Below are 26,936 nucleotides of genomic sequence, written 5' to 3' on the forward strand. Positions count from 1 at the left end.
GATGTTGTTGGTTTGCGTTGGCGTACTTTGGTTCGCTGCAAAGGGCCTTAGAAAGTTTGTTTACAAATGCTTTTGTGCTGTTATCAAATGTTATGCCTGATCTTATGAAAAGCATGGGCGCTAACCAAATAATCTTTAAGTACAGAATCTTAATCGAGATTTTAATAGTGTATACGACCAATCTGGGTGAGCTCTGAGCGCAATCTGGATAAACTGATCTTAGTGTGTACCGTAAAATTAAGTATGTTCCCGTAATTGCTGTTCTGCTTTTGTTGAAAGTATTTTTTTGTAAATTTATTTATTTGTATTTTGTTGTAGGTAGTAGCTGTATCTTTCTGTAAGTTTCTGTAAGAAAATAATATGGTGCAGCAAGTACGGTAACATAGACCTTTGCTTTTATTGTACAGAATCTAACAGAAAAGCAAGTACGACAACAGACTTATTGCAGGTATACATTTTGCAAAATTCATCTCCTTTAGCCCATTTAGTGAACCAGTCTAATAGCTCAGTTTGATTTTGCATACGGTTAATGCGTATCTTGCGTGTGTGCGTGTTTATTTTGTTTAGCGACTTCAATTCTGGAACCGAACCTGCTACGATGGGAAGCCGATGACATCATTCATTCATAAACCTTAATCAATGATACGAATGACTATTGGCGTAAAATCGGGGGTCAATAGAAAAGGAGCAATTTAAGGCAAATTGCATAAAGCTCTTATGTTACTTAATCGCTGCAAAAAATTGCCACAATATTTTGTTACCTACTGAGAATATTATTCTGGGTTCTCCCTTTTGATGTTTATTTTGACTGTAGGTAGGTATCTGTTCTGCGATAATAATTTTCTACTCGCACTACATATGAATGATTGGTATGTATTTGTGACAGCGTATGCAACAGCTAAGCGATCATCAAAACATCTGTCAAAATCTTGCTCAGCTCGCCCATCGGAATCGAAGATTGAAAAACTTCGTACGATACGATATAATAATATTACCTTTCCGTGTGCATTTTCGCCGCATTATCAGACATCGTTATCAGTGCAAACATCTATCCAATTACGTCAGTGAGATTAGGTGGTGATTTCTATTGGCAGACGTAAGTATTTAGCAAGCAAGCAGTTGTCTCCATCAAGGCCAGGGCGGGCCATCCGCCTCTTCACATTTTTGTCTTGGCTATTTTATTGGATTACGCTTATGCCTTATAAAAAGCTGTATTTTGTGAAAAATGATTTGCATGGAAATTATTCCCAATATTTTCTTCTTTCTGATATATTTACAGCCGAAATAAGCATTGTTTGAAAGTCAGTTGTTTTTAAAAACTGTAAAAATGCCCCCAGTTGCAGGGTAAGCAGGAAAAAAAAAATTAAAACGATTAATCATGTACCTGTCTTGGTCGAAGATATGGGCTTAATAATACACTAACCTTAATACTAGTTTATTTATTACGAAATTAATTCTACCAATATATTCTTCAGTAATCCACTAGAACTATCATGTTTTTCCTGAAAACAACCCCAGTCAAACTCATAATCATCTGCTTCAATAGTTTACCATATATGGAAAAAAATGAGACCTAATATAATTTTGCTGTGCGTGTAAGTTTGAATCATATTATATTTTATTATTTCTATCAAAAGTTGATGGTTTATGATTGATTTCAGGATTTTAGGTTTATTCAAGTGAAAAATTTCTGTAGGGTAAATGACTGGCAAACAATGCTTTGAAACATGATGAGGCCTCATGCAAACAAAATCTAATTTCCCCCCTTACGAAAATGGGTAGTGATCTTGCCAAAGTCATCATGAAATACTGAAATGCTTCACTTGAATAAAACCAAAGCTACTGATTCCGTTTGCAGATATCTGCAGGTAAACTAGGTATCATTTTGAAAGCTTTGTAGTCCAGGTTATCACTCTGAATGTCTGAATGGGTTTTGGATCGAAAACATAAAAATAAGCTGACCATTTAAAAAAGTAGTTGATTTTTTTTGACGAATTAAAAAAGCAGGTTATATTTACAATATATGAGAAGTTAAACCCTTTTATCGATTCTATAACATTCCCCAGAAAAACATTTCCCAGAATGTACCATTCCCCAGAAAAGCATGCCCCAGAATGTACCATTCCCCAGAAAAGCATGCCCCAGAATGTACCATTCCCCAGAAAAGATGATGAAATTTGTAATTTTCACTTTTCTTTTTTTTTACTATTGATAAAACTTTTATGGAACTATGTATTTATCAATTCCAAACCCTTTCTTAGCTCTTTATAAAATGACAACCTTCAAGTTTTCGAGAACTTCGTTCATGATTTAATAAGTCAAAGGGTCCATTATGCAATCCAATTCAACCAGTCGGAAACTGTTAAACCTTATCGAAGAATTGTTCGACCTGAGTTGAAGAATTTCTCGTGATGGATTAAAAAATCGGTGCATGGAACGTTGAACTACCGATTACAAATTTATAACATTATGCCAAACGTTATTATTCCGAATGGGCATTACCCCGAATCCCTTGCGAAAAACTATTGATTATATATTTTCCTTATATATTAAAAGAAGGGAAGATTCCCTTCCTTATCGTATATTTAACGAATTAATTATGTTCTCAATTATATATTCAAAGAAGGTAATATTCCCTTCCTTATCGAATATCCAAAGAATTAATTATTTCCTTTTGTTATATTTTCAAAGAAAGAAAATATTCCCTTCTTTATCATATATTTAACGAATTAATTATGTTCTCTTTTATATATTAAAAGAAGGGGATATTCCCTTCTCTATCGTTTATCCAAAGAATTATTTATTTCCTTTTGTTATATTTAAGAGATGAACTAGTCTATGGCTAAAAATCTCTATAATAAAGGAAAAACAAATTTTTCCTTTTGTTATATTTTCAAAGAAGGGAATATTCTCTTCTTTATCATATATTTAACGAATTAATAATGTTCTCTTTTATATATCCCAAGAAGGGAATATTCCCTGCTTTATCGTACATCCAAAGAATTAATTATTTCCTTTTCTTATATTTTCAAAAAAGGGAAAAGCCCTTGATCCATTAAGAAGTTTTTGTCTTCTTTTTATATACGCAAAAGAAGATTCCAGGAGTGACTATAATAAACAAAAATAGTCAATCTAATACATGGCATACTTTTCAGGGGAATGGTGCATTCTGGGGAATGAGGTTCTGGGGAATGTTTTTCTGAGGAATGGTTTTCTGGGGAATGTTATAGAATCCTTTTATCACATAACGACCTATTTTTAGAACAATTGTTAAACATTATTTTCCAACACATGACCACTGAATTGATTGTTAGGAATTTAACTCTTGTGACGGGTTTGTAATTTGCCAATTACGTAAGGTCTTTAATCTCCAATCGCACAGCACTATCTAGTCTAACTAATTGTTTCTTATTATGAGAGAGAGAATGATAGTAATTTCCATTTAATTCCACTACCTTATTTGCTTATCCTTGACAGATACGCGTATTTCGTCTACAATGCGCAGACTTCTTCAGTGTCTTGTAGTAATACTCGACTGTATTAGTACAAGACACTGAAGAAGTCTGCACATTGTAGACGAAATACGCGTATCTGTCAAGGATAAGCAAATAAGGTAGTGGAATTAAATGGAAATTACTAATCCTTCTCTCTCTCATTATACAGGTATTCCACTAAGGCAGCCCTACTTTTGCTCAATAAAACAGATGAAATTATCCTTAATAAGTAAAAAAAATCTCCTTAAAATAGATCGGGTTGCTCCTTAAATGATTGATCAAAATACGTTAAAAATCCTAAAATTCTCAGTAAATATTTAAAGTACGCTCCCTAAAATAAAGAAAACTGTACATTAAGCATTTGAAAATGCTCCTTAGTATGCACCGCTTTGCAGGAGAAATCGGAAGAAATTTCTAAATAATGTTTGAATTTGCTTCTAAAGGAAGCCGACAAAACTTTCAAAGAAAGAATAAAGAATCTCTTCTGGAGCAAGTTGGAAGAAAGTTCTTATAAAAGTCGGAAAAACATCCAACTTTCATGGCAAATATTGCGAAAATTCTGGCGAAAATTCTATGAAACTTTTGGAAAAAAATCGGATGACACATCCAGAGGAGGCCAGAAAAGATTCTGAAATCGTTAACAAATTCCAGTAGTAGCCATTCCCAGGAGAAGCCAGATGAAGCTCAGAAAAACTTTCCAATAAAAGTCGGAAAAAAATCTACGGATAATGGTTTATGGAGAATCTTTCAGAGAAAGATGAAAGACGCTTCTGGGAGAATTATGTTGATACATTCGGTGGAAGTTTAATTGACCTTCCTGGAGAAGACAGAAGAAGCTTCCTGGAGGCGCTTGAAGAAACTTCTGGAGATAGTCGGAGGCCAGACGGCTAATAATCTTCAAGGAAAATTGGGGTACAAATTTCGGAAGAAAGAGATTTCTTGGAGATGTTAGTACAACATTTCCTGAAGTTCCTTACATAGCGGGGTCATGTTTTTGAAGTTTTCATCCTCGAAGTAGTTGGAACTTCTCTGATTACAATGAAACTACCAGAAAATCTCTAAGCTTCTTTGAAGAAATTTTTTGAAGGTTTCAGAACTTCTTAAGTAATCTCACAATTATCTTGAAATTAATGAAACATCAAAATTGAAGCTCCCTGACCATCCCGATTTTTTTTTAATTATTTTTAAAAGTTCTCGATACTGCCATAAAAAGCACAGACTTTCCCTTAAAATGATCTCACAATTTTCTAATGTTCGGAATTTTGTTGAAGATTTTCGGAAATAGGTACCCTGAATTTAGATAGTTGAAGATGCTAATTTCAAATAACAGACTGTAGTGGTAATTTTTATACGACCACTGGGGGGGGGGGGGACACCCCTCATCATCCCTCTTCAAAGGGGAAGTTTGATAAAGAGAGATGAAAAAACCGATTTGTACCTTCCTTAAAAGTTGTCCTAGCTCACTATTCTAATATCTATATGCAATCTTCACACTGCCGTACTCTAACGGAACTATCAACTCTATGCTTTCGTATAAAAATTACCACTACAGTCTGTTATTTGAAATTAGCATCTTCAACTATGTAAATTGTTGACTTCACGTAGAAGTAATACTAAAACATATAGTCAAAGTACCCTGAATTGTTCATATATCTTTTAAAGTTTCATAAATTTTATAGAAATTATTTGATCTGTTCTGATGTGCTCATAGCTTCCCAAAAACTTTTTTAATTGTCCTGATACAAATGGAACTGTTCCGAAAACTATTAAATTTCCCTGAAGTTCGTTGGACTTGATAAGTTTCCAAACTATGTCTGGTTCATTAGAGTCCTCTGAACTTTCTTGAAATTCCAGGGTTCTTGAATTTCAGCAGAATTTTATGAATCTGTTTTTAATTTATTATACCCTCACAGATCATTAAACTTTCACTAAATTCTAGACTTTTCTGAAGTTTCAGATCTTCTTTAAAGTTCCTGTAATTTTCTTGAACCTAATGGAACCGCAATAACACTCTGAAAGCCTGAAATCCCGGAGAAGTTGAACAACAAACTGGTGAGAAAAAACGGAAGAATTTTTCTAGAGAAACCAGAATAAGGGAAGCCGAAATTATTTTTCTGGCAGGAATCGGAAAATAACATTCAGGGAAAAGTTGGAAGAAACTTCTACGAGAATATTAAATAAATATCAGGAAGATAAAAGATGAACATTTTGATGGACCTATTTGTTCATCGAGTCCCAGGATTTACCGAAATGAGCCATCAGCTGTTGCTCGATTCCTGGGTAGCCAAGAAAGTTAAGTAAATCAAAACATTAGTCGAAGGAGTATCAAGCATAAGACATTTTTATATATGAGACAGGCTGGAAATTCGAAGAGATAAAGCATCTCACAATAGTTTCTTCTGACCGTTCAGCGCGGGCAGGCAATAATCGTTTTGATTATTAAAAAATCGGTATAAACCTCAAAAATCGATATTCTGAGAAACCTTATCGGTATATCGGTATCAAGTTCAAAAATCGGTATGAATACCGATAAAGCTCGCTCATGACGGAGTCCTACGTCAAAAACCGGGAATCCGGATTTGCCGAGAAAAATGAGGGAGAACCCAAATCGCACCGGGAAAGATCATATATACTCATTCCAAGTACCAATTTGGTTTTAGCATAGTCTTGTTGGCCATAATTTGGTCTTGAAGATTCCTTTAAACCTTTATAAAACTTACAATGTTACTTGAAATCAATCAAGTTTATATCACATACACCATTATGTTCTCTTGTTTACACATCTGTTTACAACTTTCATATTATGTCTGTCACTGTGGTAAAGTATCAAGCAATCTTTAAGCAATATGTTTGAGTTGGGTTTATTAATAATTAACCGGGAAAACCGGGAATTGAAAAATTGGATTTGAATGGACATCCTGTGATTGCTACTGCATCTTTTATGGCTTCAAAGGCCACGTGTAATTTTGGGCAAACAACTTAGTATGAAATTGAAATTGAAATGATTTTTTTTATTTGTCACACGATAGGTTTCTAACGCAAAAGGATATTGACCATTTCCAACGCGCATACCAGATCATCAGAAACCAGAACCCGTTCTGTTTTCTCCGGATGACTAGTGTAAAACTACAAAGAAGAAGAAAATGGATGTGCTGTACGTTAAGAACGGTTTTGAGTGTACGGATGTGACCAGATCCATCGGTTGTTTATTTACTTCTGGATGAAAAATCCTAAATTTTAAGCTGTTGGACGGTACCAGTACATGAGGTTTTGGATGTATCCCTTTTTGGCTCTACCGGAACCGGTTTAGGATATCCAGATGTTGTCAGATGTACCTTTCGGTCCATGGCATGATGCCTATTTACTTCTCAATAAAAAATCATAAATTTTGAGCCGTCGGACGGTACCAGTTCATGAGGATTGGGAAGTTTATTTGTTAGGCCCTTCCAGAACCGGTTCCGAAAATCATAACTTTTGAGCCGATGGACGAAACCAGTACATGAAGTTTACGAAATGTCCTTTTTGAGTCCTACCGGAACCGGTTCCGGATATCCAGATGTTGTCAGATGTACCTGTCGGTCCATGGCATGATGCCTATTTACTTCTGAATAAAATATCATAAATTTTGAGCCGTCGGACGGTACCAGTTCATGAGGTTTTGGAAGTGTCCTTTTGTGCCCTATCGGAACCGGTGCCAGGTAGCCTAAATGGACAATTTGGAGAAATCCTGGAAAGGGTGCCATCTTTCATTTGAAGCCAATAGATCAAGAATCGGTTGATTTTCGAGAACGAGTTGCAGTTTGGGTCTTTTTTGACCCGCTAATGCACTATGTGTAACTTTTTCCAGATGCATTAGGAAGGTTAAAGTCGGAGACAGTACTTTTTTATTATTCCGGCTCCGACTCCTCATGTTTTAAAATGTGCCCGACTCCGACTCCACAGCCCTGGTATAAATTCAGGTTTTTCTTTTAAAACTGAAATGTGTTCACAGTGTTCCTCTTAGCAAGTAGAAAATAGTGAACATATTTTCATGCACAGAATTTTGGTTTTCAACGAAAAAATTGCTATTGAATTTGTTGAAAAGTTTCTGCTTGGCCTTGCACCTTAAAAATAGATTAAATCAATAATCTAAAAAATAGGAACACTTTCAACAACTCGCTTGAACTGACTTCTAAGAAATTCCCTAATAAATCAAGGATATTCCAGGCCTTTACGTTTCGGATTTATATACGTTTTTTCCCTTCCCGATTACTATAAGCCTAGTATAGCCCTGAAATTTCAAAACGTTCACACTGGGAATGCAATTACATTATTCTTTGGTTGGATCTTTGATTGTGAATAAACAGTATGTAACATCCTGACAATGTTCTACTGGTAAACCTGCTTTATTTCATTAGTTTATATAACTTAGTTCTTATGTTCCTGGAATTCACTATGCCCTGCTTCTAAAATTGTTATTCATCTGTTCACAGCAAACACAATTTTGAATACGCTATTAGTACATCGGTTCAGTTCTGAAAAAAAAACAAGTTATATCTCAATCTCACTCCATGCCACTTATTATTCCGAGCAAGCACAATAAATTCCGTTATTATCAGTCATTGCAATAAAATCACGTCGCCAAACGATGATGCTTTTAGAGACGGAGAAAACAAGAAAAACCATTGCCCTAACTTGGAAGAAAGTGCAGTCCAATAGAGTAAAAGGGCACAAAACAGAATACATACGTTTCGCCAGCGGTGCACTGCTGAGAAGAAGAGAAGATCGTGTGCTGTTTACCTTATTTGTCTAAACTTGAATTTCTTACCGGTCTTCGTCTTCAATTGATTTCTTTCTATAATACTTATTTAACATGAGAGACATTCGTTTGACCACTGAATTGGAGTGGACAGAATTAAGCCTTTCATGTGGGAAACATACAAGACTTCAGTCCGCGTTGGCATTCGCTGAGGTTTGGATCGTTTCGCGAGCTTCTAATCTGCTTTTGAAGATATACTTTTTTCGGTTCGATATTCTCTACGTGGCTTCAATGATAAGAAGGATTACGATTTGTGCGCACACAGGACCGGTTTGGTTATTTGCGATTCATTTTCGTCTCTATTAGCATTCTACAAATGGGTCGTATGGGGCTTTTTAAGATGGAAAAAACAGTACAACACTCATCAATAGTGAGTCAGTGTTAAAGTTACACGCTTCGGATGGTTGCGTTTCTTATTGTGACCGGTTTTTTTTTCAGAAATGTGCTACGAATTGAGTTCAGCGAACAGTGATATTTAGATAACAGTTTTGTGTATATGAAGTGACAGTGTACAGCATTCATATAGTCTAACTGCAGTGCAAACACATTAGAAACGATGAGTGGATTAAAACTGAAACCCATAGAGGACTCCAAACTATACCAACGACGCACAACGTCCAAGGAAAATCTTCTACACGGATCTTCCATGTCTCCGACCGCGGATCATCAATACACTGCGAACACAAATACTTATGTTAACTTCCATACCCTAGAACGCGCTTCCCAGGCGAACCAAATGGGTCAGCTGGGAGAAAGGCTTTATCAGAACATACCGGATCCGATAAGGAATGTACACTATGTGAATGGTGTTGGTAATATTTCGAATAGTTCAAACGCAAGTCTTAATCATCCACATTATCGACATTCTGATGACAGTCGTCGCGAATCAAGTGCACAATCATTTAATGAAATTCCCAGCAGCTCGGGAAGTAATATAATTCGTGATTTGAAAAGTTTAAATTTCAATACTGTTCAACAACGACAACCGCAGCAACGACCGGTGACAGGAGAGAGTGTTCGATATCCGACTGCATCAAACGTAACTGCAACTCCGCCACGCAAGATGGAATTCAAGGACCAGGCTGGTCGATCCAATGTGGAAGTGATAGGGTTAGTAAGTTAAGGTTATCTTTCATTTCTCAGAATAAACCTGCGAAAAAGGCATTTCTGTGTTGGTTGTTTTTGGTGAATGTTGGCGTCTTTAGTGAAAAACTGAAAAAAAACGATATAGAAGAATTAACTGCCCATAAATGAGAAACTGGCTAATATGCCATTTTAGTAAAAATCGAGAAAATTGTGTTACTTGATAAGTGGCACTCTTGTCAAGTCCCCACTGCATAAAATTGCCAAAACAAAATTATCTAATGTGCATGAAGAGTCTGAAGTGTTTTTAATAGGGAATTTTTCGAGCATCAAGTAAGATGGTCTTATAGTCAAGTGGTCACAGGCTTTAGGTTATGAATCCGATGATTCAGGTTTCAAAACTTGTTTTTTGTTAAATTTTTATAATAAAAAAAAAAAAATGTTGTGGTTCCGTATTATTAAAATAATGTATCTTGCCATATCTAGCAAGAATTCACATCGCGATAAATGAGAACGTATGCACGTTAGCCAGAACAGATGTCCGTTTGACAAATTTCCCCGGCTTTGAACATGAAAAAATGGCTACTGTGATTATATATGTAAGCATTTAAATTTATTCAACCAACAAAAATTTTAAAGTTGCTTTTTTCTCGATGTCGTGCCAACTCTTCATTTACGGGCAGTAAAGGACTGTGTCGAAATAAGTTATTTCCAAATTTTTCTTTCCAAATCCTTTAAAAATAGTTTAAAATGAAAAAAGGTTCTTCAATTATATATTCAATTATCTTTCTTACGAACTTCACAAAAACAAATAAAAAACTATTATTTTAGGTACTTTTATCATTTTAGATTTTAGTCTTTTAAAACTTTTTGGGCAGTATGACAAAACAGATTTTTCGCACTTTTTGTACACATCGGAAACACAAAAAGTCAACTGTTTTGGCCTAATTTGACATAAATTCTGTAAAGGGTGTCCACGATGAAATTGCCACACACAAAATTGATTCGCAAAATTCGAGTTTTCATCCGATTGCCATCAAATTTTCAGGGATTGAGAAATAACTATTAAACTTCATTTTACCATTTTACTCGTATTTTATTTACAGTCCATACGCAAATGCCCGCACCTTGGCCTTAACCCCGGCCATAAGATTCTGCACAACCTGTGAATCAACCGTTTTTTGCATGTAAACCCATACTTTCTTCAGTTCCTCGACTGTCTTCACTACCTTAGGTCGTTTAAGAAGGTGCTGCTTCATAATCGCCCAGTACTTCTCGATGGGGCGGAGCTCCGGAGTGTTGGGAGGGTTGAACATTTTCGGCACGAAATTGACCTTATTGTCCGCATACCACTTCAGCACGTCCTTGGAGTAGTGGCATGAGGCCAAATCCGGCCAGAAGATTGTTGGGACGTTGTGGGCCTTCAGGAGAGGAAGCAGCTGCTTCTGGAGGCACTCTTTTATGTACACCTGTCCGTTCATCGTGTCCTGGGTCACGAAAGGTGCACTCCGCTTCCCGCACGTGCAGATGGCTTGCCAAACCAGGAATTTCTTCGCAAATTTGGACATCTTCTGAGTGCGGACATGCTCCGGAACGCTGAACTTATCCTTGGCCGTGAAAAACAGGTTGCCGAGGATCTGTTTGAAGTCGGCCTTCACATATGTTTCGTCGTCCATGATGCAGCATTCAACTTTCGTCAGCATGTTGAGGTACAACTTCCTGGCACGGGTTTTGGCGGACTTGTTCTGCTTCTCGTCGCGATTAGGGGCCTTTTGTACCTTGAACATTCGAAGCCCAGCCTTAGTTTTGGCCTTCTGGACAAAACTTCGGCTTAGGTGCAGCTTCTTAGCCACATCCCTAACGGAGGCGTTCGGATTTCGGTTGAAGGCCCCAACTACGCGGTTGTGATTTTTGGTGTTGTACGGAATACTTTTTCCTTCACTTCTGGGCTTCCTATCGGTGGTCAACCGTTCCTCGAACCGCTTAATCACTCGCGACACCGTGGAATTCGCGATTCCCAACGTTTTAGCGATGGAACGATGCGAGAGATCCTTGTTCTCGTGATGAATGCGCAAGATTTTATCACGCACGAGCTGTTCTTTCGACTCCATTTCCGCAAGTTTTGATCACAGGACTTTAAAACTTGCAGGATGTAAATAATGCACTATGAACTAAATCCACCCAAATTAAAAAAAAAATCAAAAAAATAATTTCATAGTGTGGCAATTTCATCGTGGACACCCTTTATGTCATTCTTGCTGAAAAAATAGATTTTCGAAGTGCGACCCAATTCAACTTGATCGCAACTACAACCTATTGAATGGCATTGAATGCCGATTGCTGATGCTGAATGGTAATTGTAAAGAGCATATTCTTATTTTCGATACAGTCTTAAGTATTTATTACGCTTTATGTCCACTGCTTTAATCGTTTATCCTCGACAGATACGTGTATTTATTTTACAATGTGTATGCTTATTCAGTGTCTAGTGCTGATTCTCGACTATGAATTTTACGATTCAACGACTAGAAAAATAAAAATAACTTAAATATGCGGTCACACCTCCCTGCTCCCCAGTACTCTTCCGATGTGTATTGAGGTCTCCAACAACTGTGTCAAATTTGAATGAATTTGGTTGCGATCTGGATTTGCGGGAGTACTTTAAAGTTTGTATATAGGAAATGTATGGAAAGCAGTAGTTTCATACTCATTTGCTAGTCCAAATTTCACACATTACTCGATATTGCCTATACTTGAGACATAGATTTATTAAATTATGCAAAACAATTTTGACCCAAGACCGCAAATCAATTCGACTTCTCCCTTTCAAGAGTAGATGTTGTTCTATAATCGCCCTGACAACTTCCCTAGTGGCACCTAGAACCAGTGATGCCACATTTTATTGATTTTCAATTTGTATTTTCATCACAAACAATCTTTTTAATCTGTATCTGGCTGACAAAAATCTGCAAAAAAAATCTGTATATTGGCAGCAAGCTCGAAAATTTCGTTTCATTTCAGATTTCGATGATTATGAACCACCGTGAGTCATCTTTATTACATAGACGTTATCAATAATTATTCTTTTATTAAAAATCGTAATCACATGGAACAAAAGTAAATTATTTTCAAAATCCATTCGATTTTGGCATGGTGCTAAAATCGAACCCCGTGCCAAAAACGAATGGTTTTGTGGTTTTGTTGCCAAAATCGAACGGGTACTGTAATTTATTCTATCAGTGTGGATTTACCTAAATCTTCATTGAGTTCATTGATAGTTCAGAAGAAGTTTGTTCAATGTCTAGAATCTTGAAAAATGACTAAAGTTTGCTTTTTAAAGAATTTGCCTTTTCATCACAAAATCCTATACCTAATCTTGATTTTTAAGTGATTTGTATCTTTTCTACAATTCAGAAAATACAAAACATTAAGTTCCACTTGTAGTGAGAGACAAATCTGCTTCAAACGGAAAATTTCCTGGGTTTACTAAAATGACTTATTTACCGATTTGACATGTAAATATAGTTAATTAAATATTGTATCTGTAACCATATGACATAGTTAATTAAACAAAAAGAACGGGAAACTAATATTCCTTCCAACGAGAAATCAGAACATCTGAACATCAGAAGTCCATTCAAAAGATTCCAAGCCCATTTTTTTTCCTTGATTTGTTTTCCGTCGATCTTGTTTTCCGTGCTGAGCACCAATGCTACCGACGCCAGGGAGGCAGCTTCCACACCTGGACCCTACCTATCGACCCATTAACTCATGAACCAGGGGACCAACGGCTGGAAGGCGTGATCAGAGATGTTATGCCTCAGAACATCCCGACGGTGCCGACTGGGATTGAACCCAGGCCTGCTGGGGTGAGAGGCAATCACGCTTACCACTACACCACCGGCGCCGCTGCCAAGGCCATTCAAAGATAATACAATCATATTTTATTTAGTGAAAAATTCGTTTTGGGTTTGATGCTCACAGATTTGAATTTAATCTACTCAAAAATAAAAATAAACGATTATTTATCAGAATAAGTAAATAGAAAACAAAAATAATAAAAACTATATTCTCCTTATTAAAAAAATCTGCAAATTTTTCAAAAATCTGTAATCTGTATATACAGATATCTGTATCAAAATATTGACAAAAAAATCTGTATGGTTACAGATAAATCTGTATATGTAGCATCACTGCCTAGAACATAGAGATTGGTAAAGTGTGATTGTATCAGTGATTTGTTTTCATCTGAAAAAAATTTCGCTATGAAGTTTTTTTTTTCGATGAAAATATTTTGCGTATGTACCGTGCCGATTCAAATTTCGGACACTTAAACTCGAATTTCGGACACTTTTAAAAGTTGATTATCTCGGTCGAATATGATCCACATGTCTTGTAAATTTTAAATTTTTTTGACTAGTACCCTCCACGATCATCTAACATTATTACTTTGTTTCTAACTGGATGTAATATTTAATTAAAAATGAAAGTGTCCGAAATTTGAATCGGAACGGTATACGTGACGTAGTTTGCATACGATAAACGTCAGAAAACTCTATTTCAAGAACAACATGTGAAAAGGGCATACAAGCTTTTTGTAAATAAACATTCTTATGTCCTTTTCTCGCCACCCATATGACACCAACGCAAACCATCAACATCGCCGAATAGGGGAAGGTTTCCCCTTCGCTATGATGTTGTTAGTTTGCGTGGGCGACCCTCGGTTGGCGAGAAGAGGGCCTACAAAGGTTTGTTTACAAAAAGCTTGTATGCCCTTTTCACATGTGGCTCTTGCTCTTGATTTCAGGGTGTAGCTAGTATAGTCGCTATATGCATAGTCTGGCGGATAGAATTTTGGGAACCAATTGAGCTGTCAAATAGCGGAACCAACCGAGCACATCACGATCAACAACAGAAAAGAGCATATCAGCTTTTACGTACAAAACTTTGGAAAGCGTTTTCTCGTGACTCAAGGCTCAGCTACGCAAACCCATCAGTGGATTGGGAATGTTTCCGCTATCCGATGATGCTGTTAATTTGCATTCGGTTGGCGATGATAGAATTATCAAAGTTTTGTTCATAAAAGTTGATGGTACCTTTTTAAATATAGGTCTCCAATGCATTGAATTGGTTCCGCTTCTTCATAGATCTAAATTCTATCCGCCAGACTATAAATATAGCGACTATAGTAGCTAGGGGTTTCATCATGTAATGTCACTATTGTATTTATGTTTTAAAATAAAATCTAGAAAGCCTACCCTACTAACAATTTAAGTTGCAGATAAGCTTAGACATGAAAAAACGGCTTATACAGCTAATTGTTGCCTGTATAAGATAATCTTCAGCTAAAATTGTTTGTTAGATATAAGACTCAGCCTGAAATTCAATCGTCTAGAGGTCAAGTTATGAATTATGAATTGTCATATTTTTCGCTGATATAAAAACAAACATACAAGCTTCATTGTAACTGCATGGGCTTTGCACTTCTTGGCTTTGACTGCCATTTCCTAAATGTCTATTGCGTGCTCTCAACTGAGTGTCCTAAGATGCACTTCCACGGCCGTCATTTGACAATGAGAAAACAGGTCTTCTCACTATCACGAGACGAAACTACCTATCATTAGCTTTCTTGTCATTTTCTAATGATCAAGCACTCATGAGAATAATTTTTATGCGGTTTTGTCATCAACATTTCTAACTGATTTAGATGAATTTAAGCAAGCAACAGTATGTGATCAGTAATGTGAATACATTATTAAGAATTCCTCGGTACAAGTGACTTTAATAGCAATAAATGAGCTTGTAATTACGATGATCTTAACACTGTCACGTTCTGTCATGACAAAAAATTCGATGAGATTTTGAAGAAAATCTCTATCATCGTTTTCTCATCAGATGATAGTGACTGAAGTATCTCGATAAATATCGCGTGAGATCTTTCATTGAAAATGACATTTGCCAGCCCTGCTGTACCATTTTTGCATTAGTATAATTGTGTGGCAAGTACAATCATACTCTATGCCCAGAGAAGTCGAGAAATTTACCAAACAGAAAAATTCCTAGACCGGACCGAGAATCGAACCCAGCCCCCTCCAGCATGGTCTTGCTTTGTAGCTGCGCCTTTACCGACTGAGCTAAGGGAGGTCCCGCAATTCAAATTATTTCAAATTTTTTATGCGATTTCTAGTTTTATGTCTTTATGAACTTTTTCACTGAGGTCCAGCAAAATAAAATGCCGAGCTGCTCGGTGGTGCCCATCTCGGCAAAAACAATCTAAGTGTGTGGGATTTGGCTCATGTAAGGTTATTACAGCTTCCTTGTGGGGACTCGAAACATATACTGGTGAGACCAATGTGGACATGAGTACTCATTATACCCACCATATTGGTAATGAATTTTGCCGCATGATGGGTTTTAGATCATATATAATTTCGGCCACTTCCCTGGTGCATGTCTCATGTGATTTGTCATTAGCTTCCAGTGGCGTATCGTTACCTCACTTTTTACCTATTCAACAACTTTGAAATCGTAATTTAAAGTCATAACTATATTCAAATCGGTCTCGAAATGCATAGAGTCTTCTAGATTCAGTTATTTGTATCGATTTAAAGCAATAACTTTTTATTTCGTACTTTTTTATCGTACGGGTTAGGCAAAAGGTGTGCGTTTTACTTTGTACTGTCGCATTAATGACCCTTCGCTCATTTTCAACTTCTATTCAATTTTCATACTGCCGTACTCAAACGGAACTATCCACCTACCCTCTTCTAAAGATCAGTCTCTAGCTAATAAATTTTCACACTAAAGCTTCATGTTAGCATTTCCAACCAACTCTGATAATTGCTAAGTTTTTTTTGACAAATTTTAGTCACGAAAACTTGTTGAAGATGACACTTTTATTAAATGCTAAAATACAAATGTTTTAGGTTTATCATTAGACATCCTTGTGTATATATTTTATCAAAAAATCATTAATGTGGGATAAATGCATGTTTGATGGTCTGTGTATTGATATAGCTGTTTATTTATTTTTGTGTATTATAACTTTCCGAACAAATATTATGGACGGATTAGATGCAATCTCACAGACTTCAAAGCAAAGAATTAGTGTGGGATAAATGCATGTTTGATGGTCTGTGTATTGATATAGCTGTTTATTTATTTTTGTGTATTATAACTTTCCGAACAAATATTATGGACGGATTAGATGCAATCTCACAGACTTCAAAGCAAAGAATTAGTAAAGATTGTACTCGAAAAAAAAATTCAACACTTTCTTTCGCGTACAACTTTTTATTGCGTGGATAAAAATGATGAAATTTTGAGTAAAACTAGTTTAGAGTGTAATATTAACATGTGCAAAATCTCGTCACAATCTGTCAAGTGGTTATCGAGATGGCTTCCAAGCAAGAAGTGCTTCGACAAAAAATCATGGGAGCGGTCGTGGAAAATCCAGGCCAGTCCCACAGGTGGATCGCGCAACAGTTTGGAATCGACAATTCGACCGTGTCTCGTGTGGTAAAATCGTTCAAGGAGACACAGACGACCCAGCGGCGAGCTGACAGCGGAAGAAAAGCGAAGATGACCGACCCCGTGAATGCAAGGAAGGTGAGGGATTACTTCAAGCGCAATCCGAACCTTTCGATTCGGGACGTGGCCAAGAAGATCAATTCTTCCGTCTGGTTCGTCCAGCAGACAATGAAGTGGGTCGGACTTCATGTCTTCAAGGTAAGGAAGGAGCGTAACCGAACAGATAAACAGAATACGGAAGCAGTACCGCGAAAGGTTGGTGCAGCCGACATGCATCGTAATGGACGATGAGACGTACATTAAAGTGGACGCCAAGCAGATCCCCGTGCTGGAGTTTTTGTCGGCAAGTCCCGCCTGGATGTTCCGGAAGAAGAAGGACGATGAATTTGCCAAGAAGTACTTAGTGTGGGGGCGATCTGTGGGTGGGGCAAATTCAGCAGCCGTGCATAATGACCGGCATCATCAACGGCCAAATATATAAAGAAGAATGCCTCCAGAAGCGCCTGCTGTCCTTCCTGTGACACTCTGTTTTGGCCTGATCTGGCATCGTGCCATTACGCGAAACGGTTGATGAAGTGGTACGAAGCCAACGATATTGTTGTTGTGCCGAAGAAGGCAAATCCGCCAAACACGCCAGAACTTTTTTGATCATTTTTGTCTATTGCATTTACAGTCTTTATTACCGGGAATTCAAATACTTTACTTACTTACTTAAGTGTCCTGAGCGCCATCCCTGGCGCAAAGGGCCAACGTGAAAGATCTCCATCCTGGGCGATTGTTTGCTTTCGCCTTGACCTGGGCCCAGGTCAAATTCCGGTCGACTTGCTTAATCTCCTTGTTTAGGCTTCGCCGCCATGAGCCCCTGGGTCTGCCTCTGCTGCGATGTCCGGCTGGATTCCAATCCAGCGCTTGTTTGCAGATTTCATTTCCGCTCTTCCGTAGAGTGTGGCCAACCCACCTCCACTTACGTTCCCGAATTTCTGTCGATATCGGCTTCTGGTGACACCGTCGATGGAGCTCGGCATTCGAAATCCAGTTGTGAGGCCACCAAGCACGAATTATATACCGCAGGCATCGGTTGATGAACACCTGCAGCTTCTGTGTGATCTCCGCTGATACGCACCATGTTTCGCTAGCGTACAGCAGTACAGATTTCACGTTAGAGTTGAAAATTCGGATCTTCGTGCGGAGACTAATCTGATTTGACTTCCAGATGTTTCGTAAACTCGCAAAAGCAGCCCTTGCCTTCTTGATCCGTGCACCTATGTCACTCTTGGTTCCGCCGTCCGACGCTATCTGGCTGCCAAGATATTGGAAACTTTCAACCTTCTCCACTTCCTGACCAGCTACCGTAAAATTGGATGGATTTCCCGTGTTGATATCCAACGATTTAGTCTTGCTGACGTTGATGTTGAGACCTGCCGCTGAGGAGCGTTCGGCGAGATCGTCGAGCTTACTCTGCATGTCAGAACGCCGTTGTGATACTAAAGCAACGTCATCCGCCAAATCTAGGTCGTTTAGATGCTCCATTGTAATAGGCTGCCAGAGCAACCCACGGTTCGGCACACGGTCGATCGCACCAACCATTATCTCGTCGATTACGATGAGGAACAGTAGCGGTGATAGAATACATCCTTGCCTCACTCCAGCGACTACCCGAATAGGGTCAGATAGGGCTCCGTTGTGCAGCACCCTGCACGTGAAAGCCTCATACTGAGCTTCGATGAGGTTGACGATTTTATCCGGAACTCCCTTGCGCCTTAGGGCGCCCCACAGGTTTTCGTGGTTGAGTCGGTCGAAAGCTTTTTCGTAGTCAATGAAAACCAAGTAAAGGGACTCTTGGAATTCGTTGACCTGCTCCAAGATTATGCGGAGCGAGACAATATGGTCCACACAGGATCTTCCAGCACGGAATCCCGCCTGCTGCCGTCGGTGAGTCGCGTCGATCTTCTCCTGTATCCGGTTGAGGATAACTTTGCATAGAACTTTGAGAACACAACACAGTAACATAATGCCACGCCAGTTATCGCAGGAATTCAAATACTGAAGAAACTTATATACTAAAAAATGCCATTTATATTCTTATGTTCTATAATCATACTTAACAATACCGTCGAAAGACGTTTATTAAAATTGCAGCTTCTTCTGGATTTCGAATCCACAACTTCTATATTTGGCAGCCGAAAACTGCTATTGTGTTCGATGTATCTACGCTAGCATTAATATGTAAACAAAATGCTTATTTCTTTTATTCAGCGGCCGTCCATTAATTATGTAATACTATTTCAAGATTTGTAATCCCCCTGGTTTTGTTTCTAACAAATTCGAGAAATAAGAGAACAAATCCGGAAAATTAGGAAATCCTAGGCATCCCTTCTCCATAAACTCTTATGTAATCCGCGCATAAACCCTTTCATACATCAGTATGTTTGAAATCTGAACACTTGTCATTACATTTTCAGAAAATCTTATAGTTAAATTTAAATCTGCGAACATCCAATACTTCCCACCTTTTTGAAGATAAACACGAATTTATTATATGTATTGCTATCCTTGCACCATAACCAATACATAAGTTCAAATCAGTTAAGCATACTAATACTAAGATATATCGAAAATTAAATCAAGGGATCTAGTGTGTCCCATAGGGTTTAAAAAAAATCCTTCAAAAAGTTAACTTGCTCTCCCCTAGAATGATAGACTAGGCTATTAGAAACAATAGCTACATACATGAAAACTTTTTTTTTAAATGCTTAAATATATTGCACGCTTAAATTATCTGAAAAATTGATTTTTTGAGAACATTTTCCAAAAATGTGTTCAAAGAGTCATAAAAATAAAAACAAAGTTCGGTAATTGATTTGGATCAAGAAAGTTGGTTTCATTTGTTTTGAATTATTTGTATGGCCAAGTAATCGCAAATTTTCAACTAAAAATTGTTGAAACAATAATAAACTGTGGTAAGCTTTCTTTTTTTTTTTTTTTTTTTTTTTTTTTTTTTTTTTTTTTTTTTTTTTAACTCTTTATTTGTTCCAAATTCAAAATAAATTACATTTCATTTTAACCTAGGTGCTCCAGTTACTGCAGTAACGTACCAGCCTTAATTGTTATGATGTATATCTAAGTGTTTTTACATTCTTCATGTCTTGGCAATTCAGTATTTTAAACAGGTTTTTTAACCTGCATGTCAGTATAACAATTGATATCTTAAAACTAAAAACTAAAACTAAATCTTATCTAAGTATAAAGGGAATTAATCGTTGCAATTGAGGATTGCAACGATTTTTGCCTGAAATTATTAATTATTTTGTTGGACATTTGTGCTAAAGTCTCAACATTCGAAATTCTATGTACTTCGGTTGTACTGTACCAGGGAGGCAACTTCAAAATCATTTTCAGAATTTTGTTCTGAATCCTTTGAAGTGCTTTTTTCCTGGTAGTGCAGCAACTAGACCATATTGGCACAGCGTAAAGCATGGCCGGTCTAAAAACTTGTTTAAATATTAGAAGTTTATTCGTCAGGCAAAGTTTGGATTTCCTGTTTATAAGAGGATACAAACATTTAATATATTTGTTACATTTGGCTTGAATGCCCTCAATGTGATCTTTAAAAGTTAATTTTTGGTCAAGTATTAATCCAAGATATTTTACTTGGTTTGACCAGGAAATAGGAACTCCGTTCATAGTGACTATGTGACTACTACTAGGTTTCAAAAAGGAAGCTCTGGGCTTATGTGGAAATATTATAAGTTGAGTTTTGGAAGCGTTGGGAGAAATCTTCCATTTTTGTAAATAAGAAGAGAAAATATCTAAACTTTTCTGCAGTCTGCTGCAAATAACACGAAGACTTCTTCCTTTAGCGGAAATGCCTGTGTCATCAGCGAACAAAGATTTGTGGCAACCCTGAGGCAAATCAGGGAGGTCCGAAGTGAAAATGTTATACAATATAGGCCCAAGAATGCTACCCTGAGGAACTCCTGCTCTAACAGGTAGTCGATTAGATTTGGAATTTTGATAATTTACCTGCAGAGTTCTGTCAGTTAAATAATTTTGAACTAATTTAATAATATAAAGTGGAAAATTAAACTTTTTCAATTTAGCAATCAAACCTTCATGCCAAACACTGTCGAATGCTTTTTCTATGTCTAGAAGAGCAACTCCAGTCGAGTGGCCTTCAGATTTGTTTGAACGAATTAAATTGTTAACTCTTAAGAGTTGATGAGTAGTTGAATGCCCATGGCGAAATCCAAACTGCTCATCTGCAAAAATTGAGTTCGTGTTGATGTGAAGCATCATTCTATTCAAAATTATCTTTTCAAAAAGTTTACTTATTGAAGAAAGCAAACTTATTGGGCGGTAGCTAGAAGCTTCAGCTGGATTTTTATCCGGCTTCAAAATTGGAACAACTTTTGCATTTTTCCATTTATCAGGAAAGTATGCCAAATGGAAACATCTGTTAAATAATTTTACCAAGAAAGACAAGGTACTCTCTGGGAGTTTTTTGATGAGGATATAGAAAATTCCATCATCACCTGGAGCTTTCATATTTTGAAATTTTTTAGTTATAGACCTTACTTCGTCCAAATCAGTCCCCCAGGAATCATCAAAAATATTTTCCCGAGAGAAAATATTCAGAAAATCTCGAGCAACCTGATTCTCAATAGGACTAGGAAGACCCAAACTGAAATTATGGGAACTCTCGAATTGCTTAGCAAGTTTCTGAGCTTTTTCCAAATTTGTGATCAAAATTTTACCACCTTCTTTAAGCGCTGGAATAGGCTTTTGAGGTTTTTTCAAAATTTTTGTGAGTTTCCAAAAGGGTTTGGAACTCGGGTCTAATTTAGAAATATTATTTTCAAAAGTTTTGTTCCTCAGGGCAGAGAATCGCTTTTTAATTTGTTTTTGCAAATCCCGCCAGATAACTTTCATGGCAGGATCGCGTGTTCTTTGATATTGTCTCCTACGGACATTTTTAAGACGGATCAAGAGCTGAAGATCATCGTCTATTATAATTGAATCGAATTTAACCTCGCATTTTGGTACTGAGGCAGCTCTTGCTTCAACTATAGAAGTAGTCAGAGATTCAAGAGCATAATTAATTTCATCTTTGGTTTGCAAAGGAATGTTTGGATCGAAGTTATATTCCATAAATGTTCGATACTGCTCCCAATCAGCTCTATGGTAATTGAAAGTAGAGCTGTTGGGATTACAAATTATTTCTTGGGATATTTCAAAAGTTACCGGAAGGTGATCAGAACCGAAGTCAGCATGGGTAACCAATTGGCTACAAAGTTGACATGAATCAGTTAAGACCAAATCAATAGTGGAGGGATTTCTTGCAGAAGAAAAGCATGTTGAGCTGTTTGGATATTGAATAGTGTAATAACCTGCAGAACAATCATCAAACAGAATATTACCATTGGAATTGCTTTGAGCATTATTCCATGAGCGGTGTTTTGCATTAAAATCACCAATAATGAAGAATTTAGACCTATGACGGGTAAGTTTCTGGAGGTCACCCTTGAGAAAATTCTTTTGCTGGCCTACGCATTGGAATGGCAAATAGGCAGCTATAAACGTAAGTTGTCCAAATTTAGTTTCAACAGAAACTCCCAAAGTTTCAAAAACTTTGGTTTCAAAAGAAGAAAGAATTTTATGTTTGATTTGTCTATGAATAATGATGGCAACGCCACCACAGGGTCCATCAAGACGATCATTTCTATAAATTAAGTAATTTGCGTCCTTCTTAACCTTGTGGGCAGGTTTAAGGAACGTTTCAGTTATAACGGCAATATGCACGTTATGAACTCGTAAAAAGTTAAATAGCTCGTCTTCATTATCTTTAAGAGATCGAGCATTCCAATTTAAAATGTTTAATGCTTTAAAATCCATTACTGAATTTTAAAGTCATGACAATATTATTTGCAAATTTTACTCCAGTTTGAATAGCATCAAACATGGAGTTAGATTTAAGCATATCAGAAATCATGTCAATTAATGAATTCTGTAAAAATTCCATTTTGGGGGCAGTAATGCTTCCTAAGTCAAAATTGTCAAAATTTCCGTTAGAACGTTGGTTAGTATTTTGATTTCTACCCGCTGCAATAGCAGCATAGGTAGCTCCATTAACTCGCTGAACATTGTTAGCAGCGAGGGGAGTAGGTACAGATGAAACATTTGAAGCAGGGGAGATATTTGTACCTACGGGTACGAATGTAGAATTTGTTCCTCGCTGACCGTTGTTAACAGCAGAGGAATTTTTACCTGGTCGGAAACGTGGAGCGTTTCCTACCTGACGGTTAGAACGAGATTGTAGGATCGCTTTGCGAGTCTTACATTCCCAAAAATTGGATTTGTGGTTTTCACCACAATTTGAACATTTAAATTTCTTAGGATCTTCCTTCACAGGACAGTCGTCCTTTGCGTGAGAGGAATCACCACAATTCATGCATTTAGCTGGCATGTAGCAATTTTTAGTTCCGTGACCCCATCCCTGGCACTTACGGCACTGGGTGAGGTTTTGGAAATTTCCTCCAGTCTTCCTGAAGTGTTCCCACTTCACTCGGACATGGAGCATAAGGCTAGCTTTTTCTAAGGCCTTAAGGTTGTTTAGTTCACTAGACTTGAAGTGAACTAAATAAAAATCATTAGAAATCCCGTTGCGCGAATCGCCAGGACGGGATTTCATTTTCATTTTGATTACTTGGAGTGGCACAACTCCAAGTAATTTTGCCAGTTCATCTTTGATCTGATCCAGGGATTCACCACTGGGCAGTCCTTTCATGACAACCTTGAACACACGTTCAGTTTTGGTGTCGTAAGTAAAAAATTTGTGCTTCTTCTCAGTAAGATACTTGAGAAGACATTTAAATCCGTCCAAGGTTTCAGCCAATACACGGCATTCACCCCGACGTCCAATTTGTAGTGAAAACTTAACTTTCACGAAATTCAAAAGTTCCATGCGAAGAGCATGGAAATCGGAAGTGGTTATCACAATAGGGGGAATCTTTTCCTTCTTGGCATTAAGCCGGGAAAGTTTACTAGAATTTTTCTTGGATGATGGATCATTCTCATCATCCGTGAGCAAATCAAATTGATTACTCAAATTAATTTCATCAGAAGGGGGGTCAAGAGTTTGCCCCTTTCTTTTGCGTTTAGGCGCCATGGCGGCAGTAAATTGTTATCCAGATCGACTTCCAAGCAGATTACTATAAGAATCTGAAGGATCGAAGAGGAATTTTCCAAATCGATATCCAAGAAGGATTACCTCGGGTAGGGTCCAAACAAGGATCGAAGAGGAATAAGAGTTGAACAAGGTAGAAAATTTTTACAGGTTGAGCACTGAAAAGTGCTGTTTAAATTTGTTGTAGCTTTAGGTAGTAGTAACACTTCCTTCAGCAAAAAGCAAATAGATCCGCACGGCAAGAGAGCACGATGCGGACTGTGGTAAGCTTTCTTTTTAATTGAATTGTCTCTTGTACATTCTAATTTTTTTTTTTTTAAGGGCTAGATTGGTTGGTTCATAATTCCACTCACTTACTATAAAAAAATGTTTTTCAGAATTATGAAATCATGAGATGGTACAGTGATAATTAGTACTTGTAAGTTACAAAATGAGAACGTGAAGTATGTGTTTGACACATAAAATCTGTCAATATTGCTTTCAGTGCGTCACAATCAGCAATTTTACGACTCGTGAGTGCTCACTCTGAGTGAACGCTCACGAATCATAAGATCGGTTTTTTTTTTATTATTATAGTTACTTTAACACTCTTGGGTCATTCGTGACTTGTCCGGGGGTGAGATTTGAACTCATGACTTTGGCGTGAGAGGTATGGATGTTAACCACTACGCCGAGGTCGCCCCCCATAAGATCGCTTATTGTGACGCTCTGAAAGCAAAATTGACAGGTTTTATGAGTCAAACACATACTTTAAACCCTCTTCTCGTTACTTACAAGTACAGCATAATTATATCATCTAATGATTGCAAAAAATATGTTTTTATAGCAAGTGAGTGGAAGCAACCCTGCTTTCAATCAAAGACTCGTTGATAATTAATCGTCTCTGATAATTTCATGTACTATTATGTATTATTTGGTGAAACAGAAAATTATCTCTTGGGCACTGAACATAATCTTACTAAATTTAACAAATAAAATATTTAACTAATATTGATCATACTTATACCTATTATATAATACAATGCATATAAACATTACAATTTTAACATTAAAGTGGTGTATGGTAAACATCAATAAATTTCATTTTCATTGATCATTTAATCTGTTAAAATGTTCAAAAGAAGATGCTTTATAACCCTTATTTGTGCAACATGAATATTTCGGAAATTCCATGTGTTAATATTGTGCAACTTTGTTTATTTTTCAGAGTTTCGCCGAATATGTCGCTCGGTACAATGATTTGTACTCGGTGCGACGAGGGCTTCGAACCGCACGAGCGAATCGTAAACTCGAACGGCCAACTTTGGCACACTCAATGCTTTGTGTAAGTATATAGTTAGTTTTACGTGGTCTTTGAAACGTTATAAATAATTGAATTTGCATATTCCAGCTGCGCCCAATGCTTCCGCCAATTCCAGGATGGCATTTTCTACGAATTCGAAGGTCGCAAGTACTGCGAGAAGGATTTCCATATCCTGTTTGCTCCCTGCTGTAACAAGTGCAACGACTTTGTCATCGGTAGGGTGATCAAGGCGATGGCGGCCAACTGGCACCCGGATTGCTTTACGTGCGAACGGTGCAGTATCCCACTGGCGGATTCGGGATTCATTCGCAATCAGAACCGCGCTCTTTGTCATGATTGTAATAAGTTGGAGAAAGAAGTGGGCTCAGGAAAGCACATTTGCAACAAGTGCCAGTAAGTTGAGAAATTTGATGAATGCTTGCGGAAATGGTAGAATAACGAATTATTTTACTCCACAGTGGTGTCATCGATGACACTCCGTTGCGTTTCAGAGGTGAAGTCTATCATGGCTATCACTTTAATTGCACGGCTTGTGGTGCCGAGCTGGATTCGTCTGCACGAGAGGTCAAGAACCGAACCGGATATGCTGCGAACGATATGAACGAATTGTACTGTCTGCGTTGCCATGATCGTATGGGTATTCCAATTTGCGGTGCATGCAGGCGTCCGATTGAGGAACGTGTTGTGACTGCCCTGGGCAAGCATTGGCATGTTGAGGTAGGTTTGGTTTGAAAGAACTTTCGAACGAATCCGTATTAAATATTTGAATTTAACAGCACTTCGTTTGTGCCAAATGCGAAAAACCGTTTTTGGGACACCGTCATTATGAAAAACGTGGTTTGGCCTATTGCGAGACGCACTACCATCAGTTGTTTGGTAATCTCTGCTTTGTCTGCAACCAAGTCATTGGGGGTGACGGTAAGTACTGTGCAGTAGTTTTGTTCGCAATAAACTATATATCACCCTCTTTATCTCCAGTATTCACCGCGTTAAACAAGGCTTGGTGTGTTCATCATTTCTCGTGTTCGATTTGCGATACTAAAATGGATCAAAAGTCAAAGTTTTATGAGTACGATGAGAAGCCGGTGTGCAAGAAGTGCTACGAGCGTTTTCCAAGCGAACTTAGACGTCGTTTGCGTATGGCGCATGAGAATACTTTGAAAAAGAATGTCAACTAGTATTTTGTTTTACGAAATTTGACTACGAAACTCGATTTTGAACGGAAATGAATGTCTATATGCTTTACTAACTCTTAACTCATACACTGACGGAACATGTTTCCTAAACGTTGTAGCTAAGCACAAATACTTAAAAAGTTATATCGATGTTAAAAAGTAACTATTGTGCCTTGATCTTGAACGTTTTTAACGTCTCGGAAATAATGTTTAAATATATTTCAAAGTATTTTCTAATTTGGTCTAACGTTTGTATTGTTTGATAATCACAGATAATAATGTATCTTTATTAACTGTCCTAATTTCAAGTGTTTTACTGTAGTCTAATCGTAAGTGGTAATCTACGAGCATTATGTGTCAAATTTTAGTC

The 26,936-nt window shown here is 37.4% G+C and overlaps 2 protein-coding genes across 4 annotated transcripts; one reads left to right on the plus strand and one right to left on the minus strand.

The window, feature by feature from the left end:
- The first annotated feature begins 946 nt into the window (after window positions 1-946).
- stck (LIM zinc finger domain containing stck) lies at window positions 947-26,936 on the plus strand. 3 transcript variants are annotated; one of them, XM_065220946.1, is made up of 7 exons: window positions 947-1,096; window positions 1,280-1,344; window positions 25,296-25,412; window positions 25,479-25,784; window positions 25,850-26,108; window positions 26,168-26,309; window positions 26,370-26,929. In XM_065220946.1, the coding sequence occupies exons 2-7, from the start codon at window positions 1,328-1,330 to the stop codon at window positions 26,567-26,569; spliced, it is 1,041 nt and encodes a 346-aa protein (XP_065077018.1). In that variant the 5' UTR covers window positions 947-1,096; window positions 1,280-1,327; the 3' UTR covers window positions 26,570-26,929. The 3 variants fall into 3 exon arrangements, with proteins under 3 accessions (XP_065077018.1, XP_065077019.1, XP_065077017.1); XM_065220947.1 differs by lacking the exon at window positions 1,280-1,344; XM_065220945.1 differs by lacking the exons at window positions 947-1,096; window positions 1,280-1,344 and adding an exon at window positions 8,708-9,402 and having other exon boundaries at window positions 26,370-26,936.
- Window positions 23,213-24,058, minus strand: LOC135700398 (uncharacterized; the record flags this gene model as incomplete). The annotated part of the gene is made up of 1 exon (XM_065220888.1): window positions 23,213-24,058. A coding segment is annotated over exon 1 (654 nt), but the record flags the coding sequence as incomplete, so codon positions are not given.

The sequence above is a fragment of the Ochlerotatus camptorhynchus genome, unplaced genomic scaffold, assembly GCF_037179485.1.
Source record: "Ochlerotatus camptorhynchus isolate MF236.1 unplaced genomic scaffold, CSIRO-AGI_Acam_v1.1 ptg000136l, whole genome shotgun sequence".
Taxonomy (NCBI): Eukaryota; Metazoa; Arthropoda; class Insecta; order Diptera; family Culicidae; genus Ochlerotatus; species Ochlerotatus camptorhynchus.

Bases quoted from the DNA above. Each gene is read 5' to 3' on its own strand.
- stck (XM_065220945.1), top strand. From the start codon at position 8,849: ATGAGTGGATTAAAACTGAAACCCATAGAGGACTCCAAACTATACCAA. The intron at 9,403-25,295 runs GTTAGTAAGTTA...TTTATTTTTCAG, and splicing joins TCCAATGTGGAAGTGATAGG to AGTTTCGCCGAATATGTCGC. The intron at 26,310-26,369 runs GTAAGTACTGTG...CTTTATCTCCAG, and splicing joins CCAAGTCATTGGGGGTGACG to TATTCACCGCGTTAAACAAG.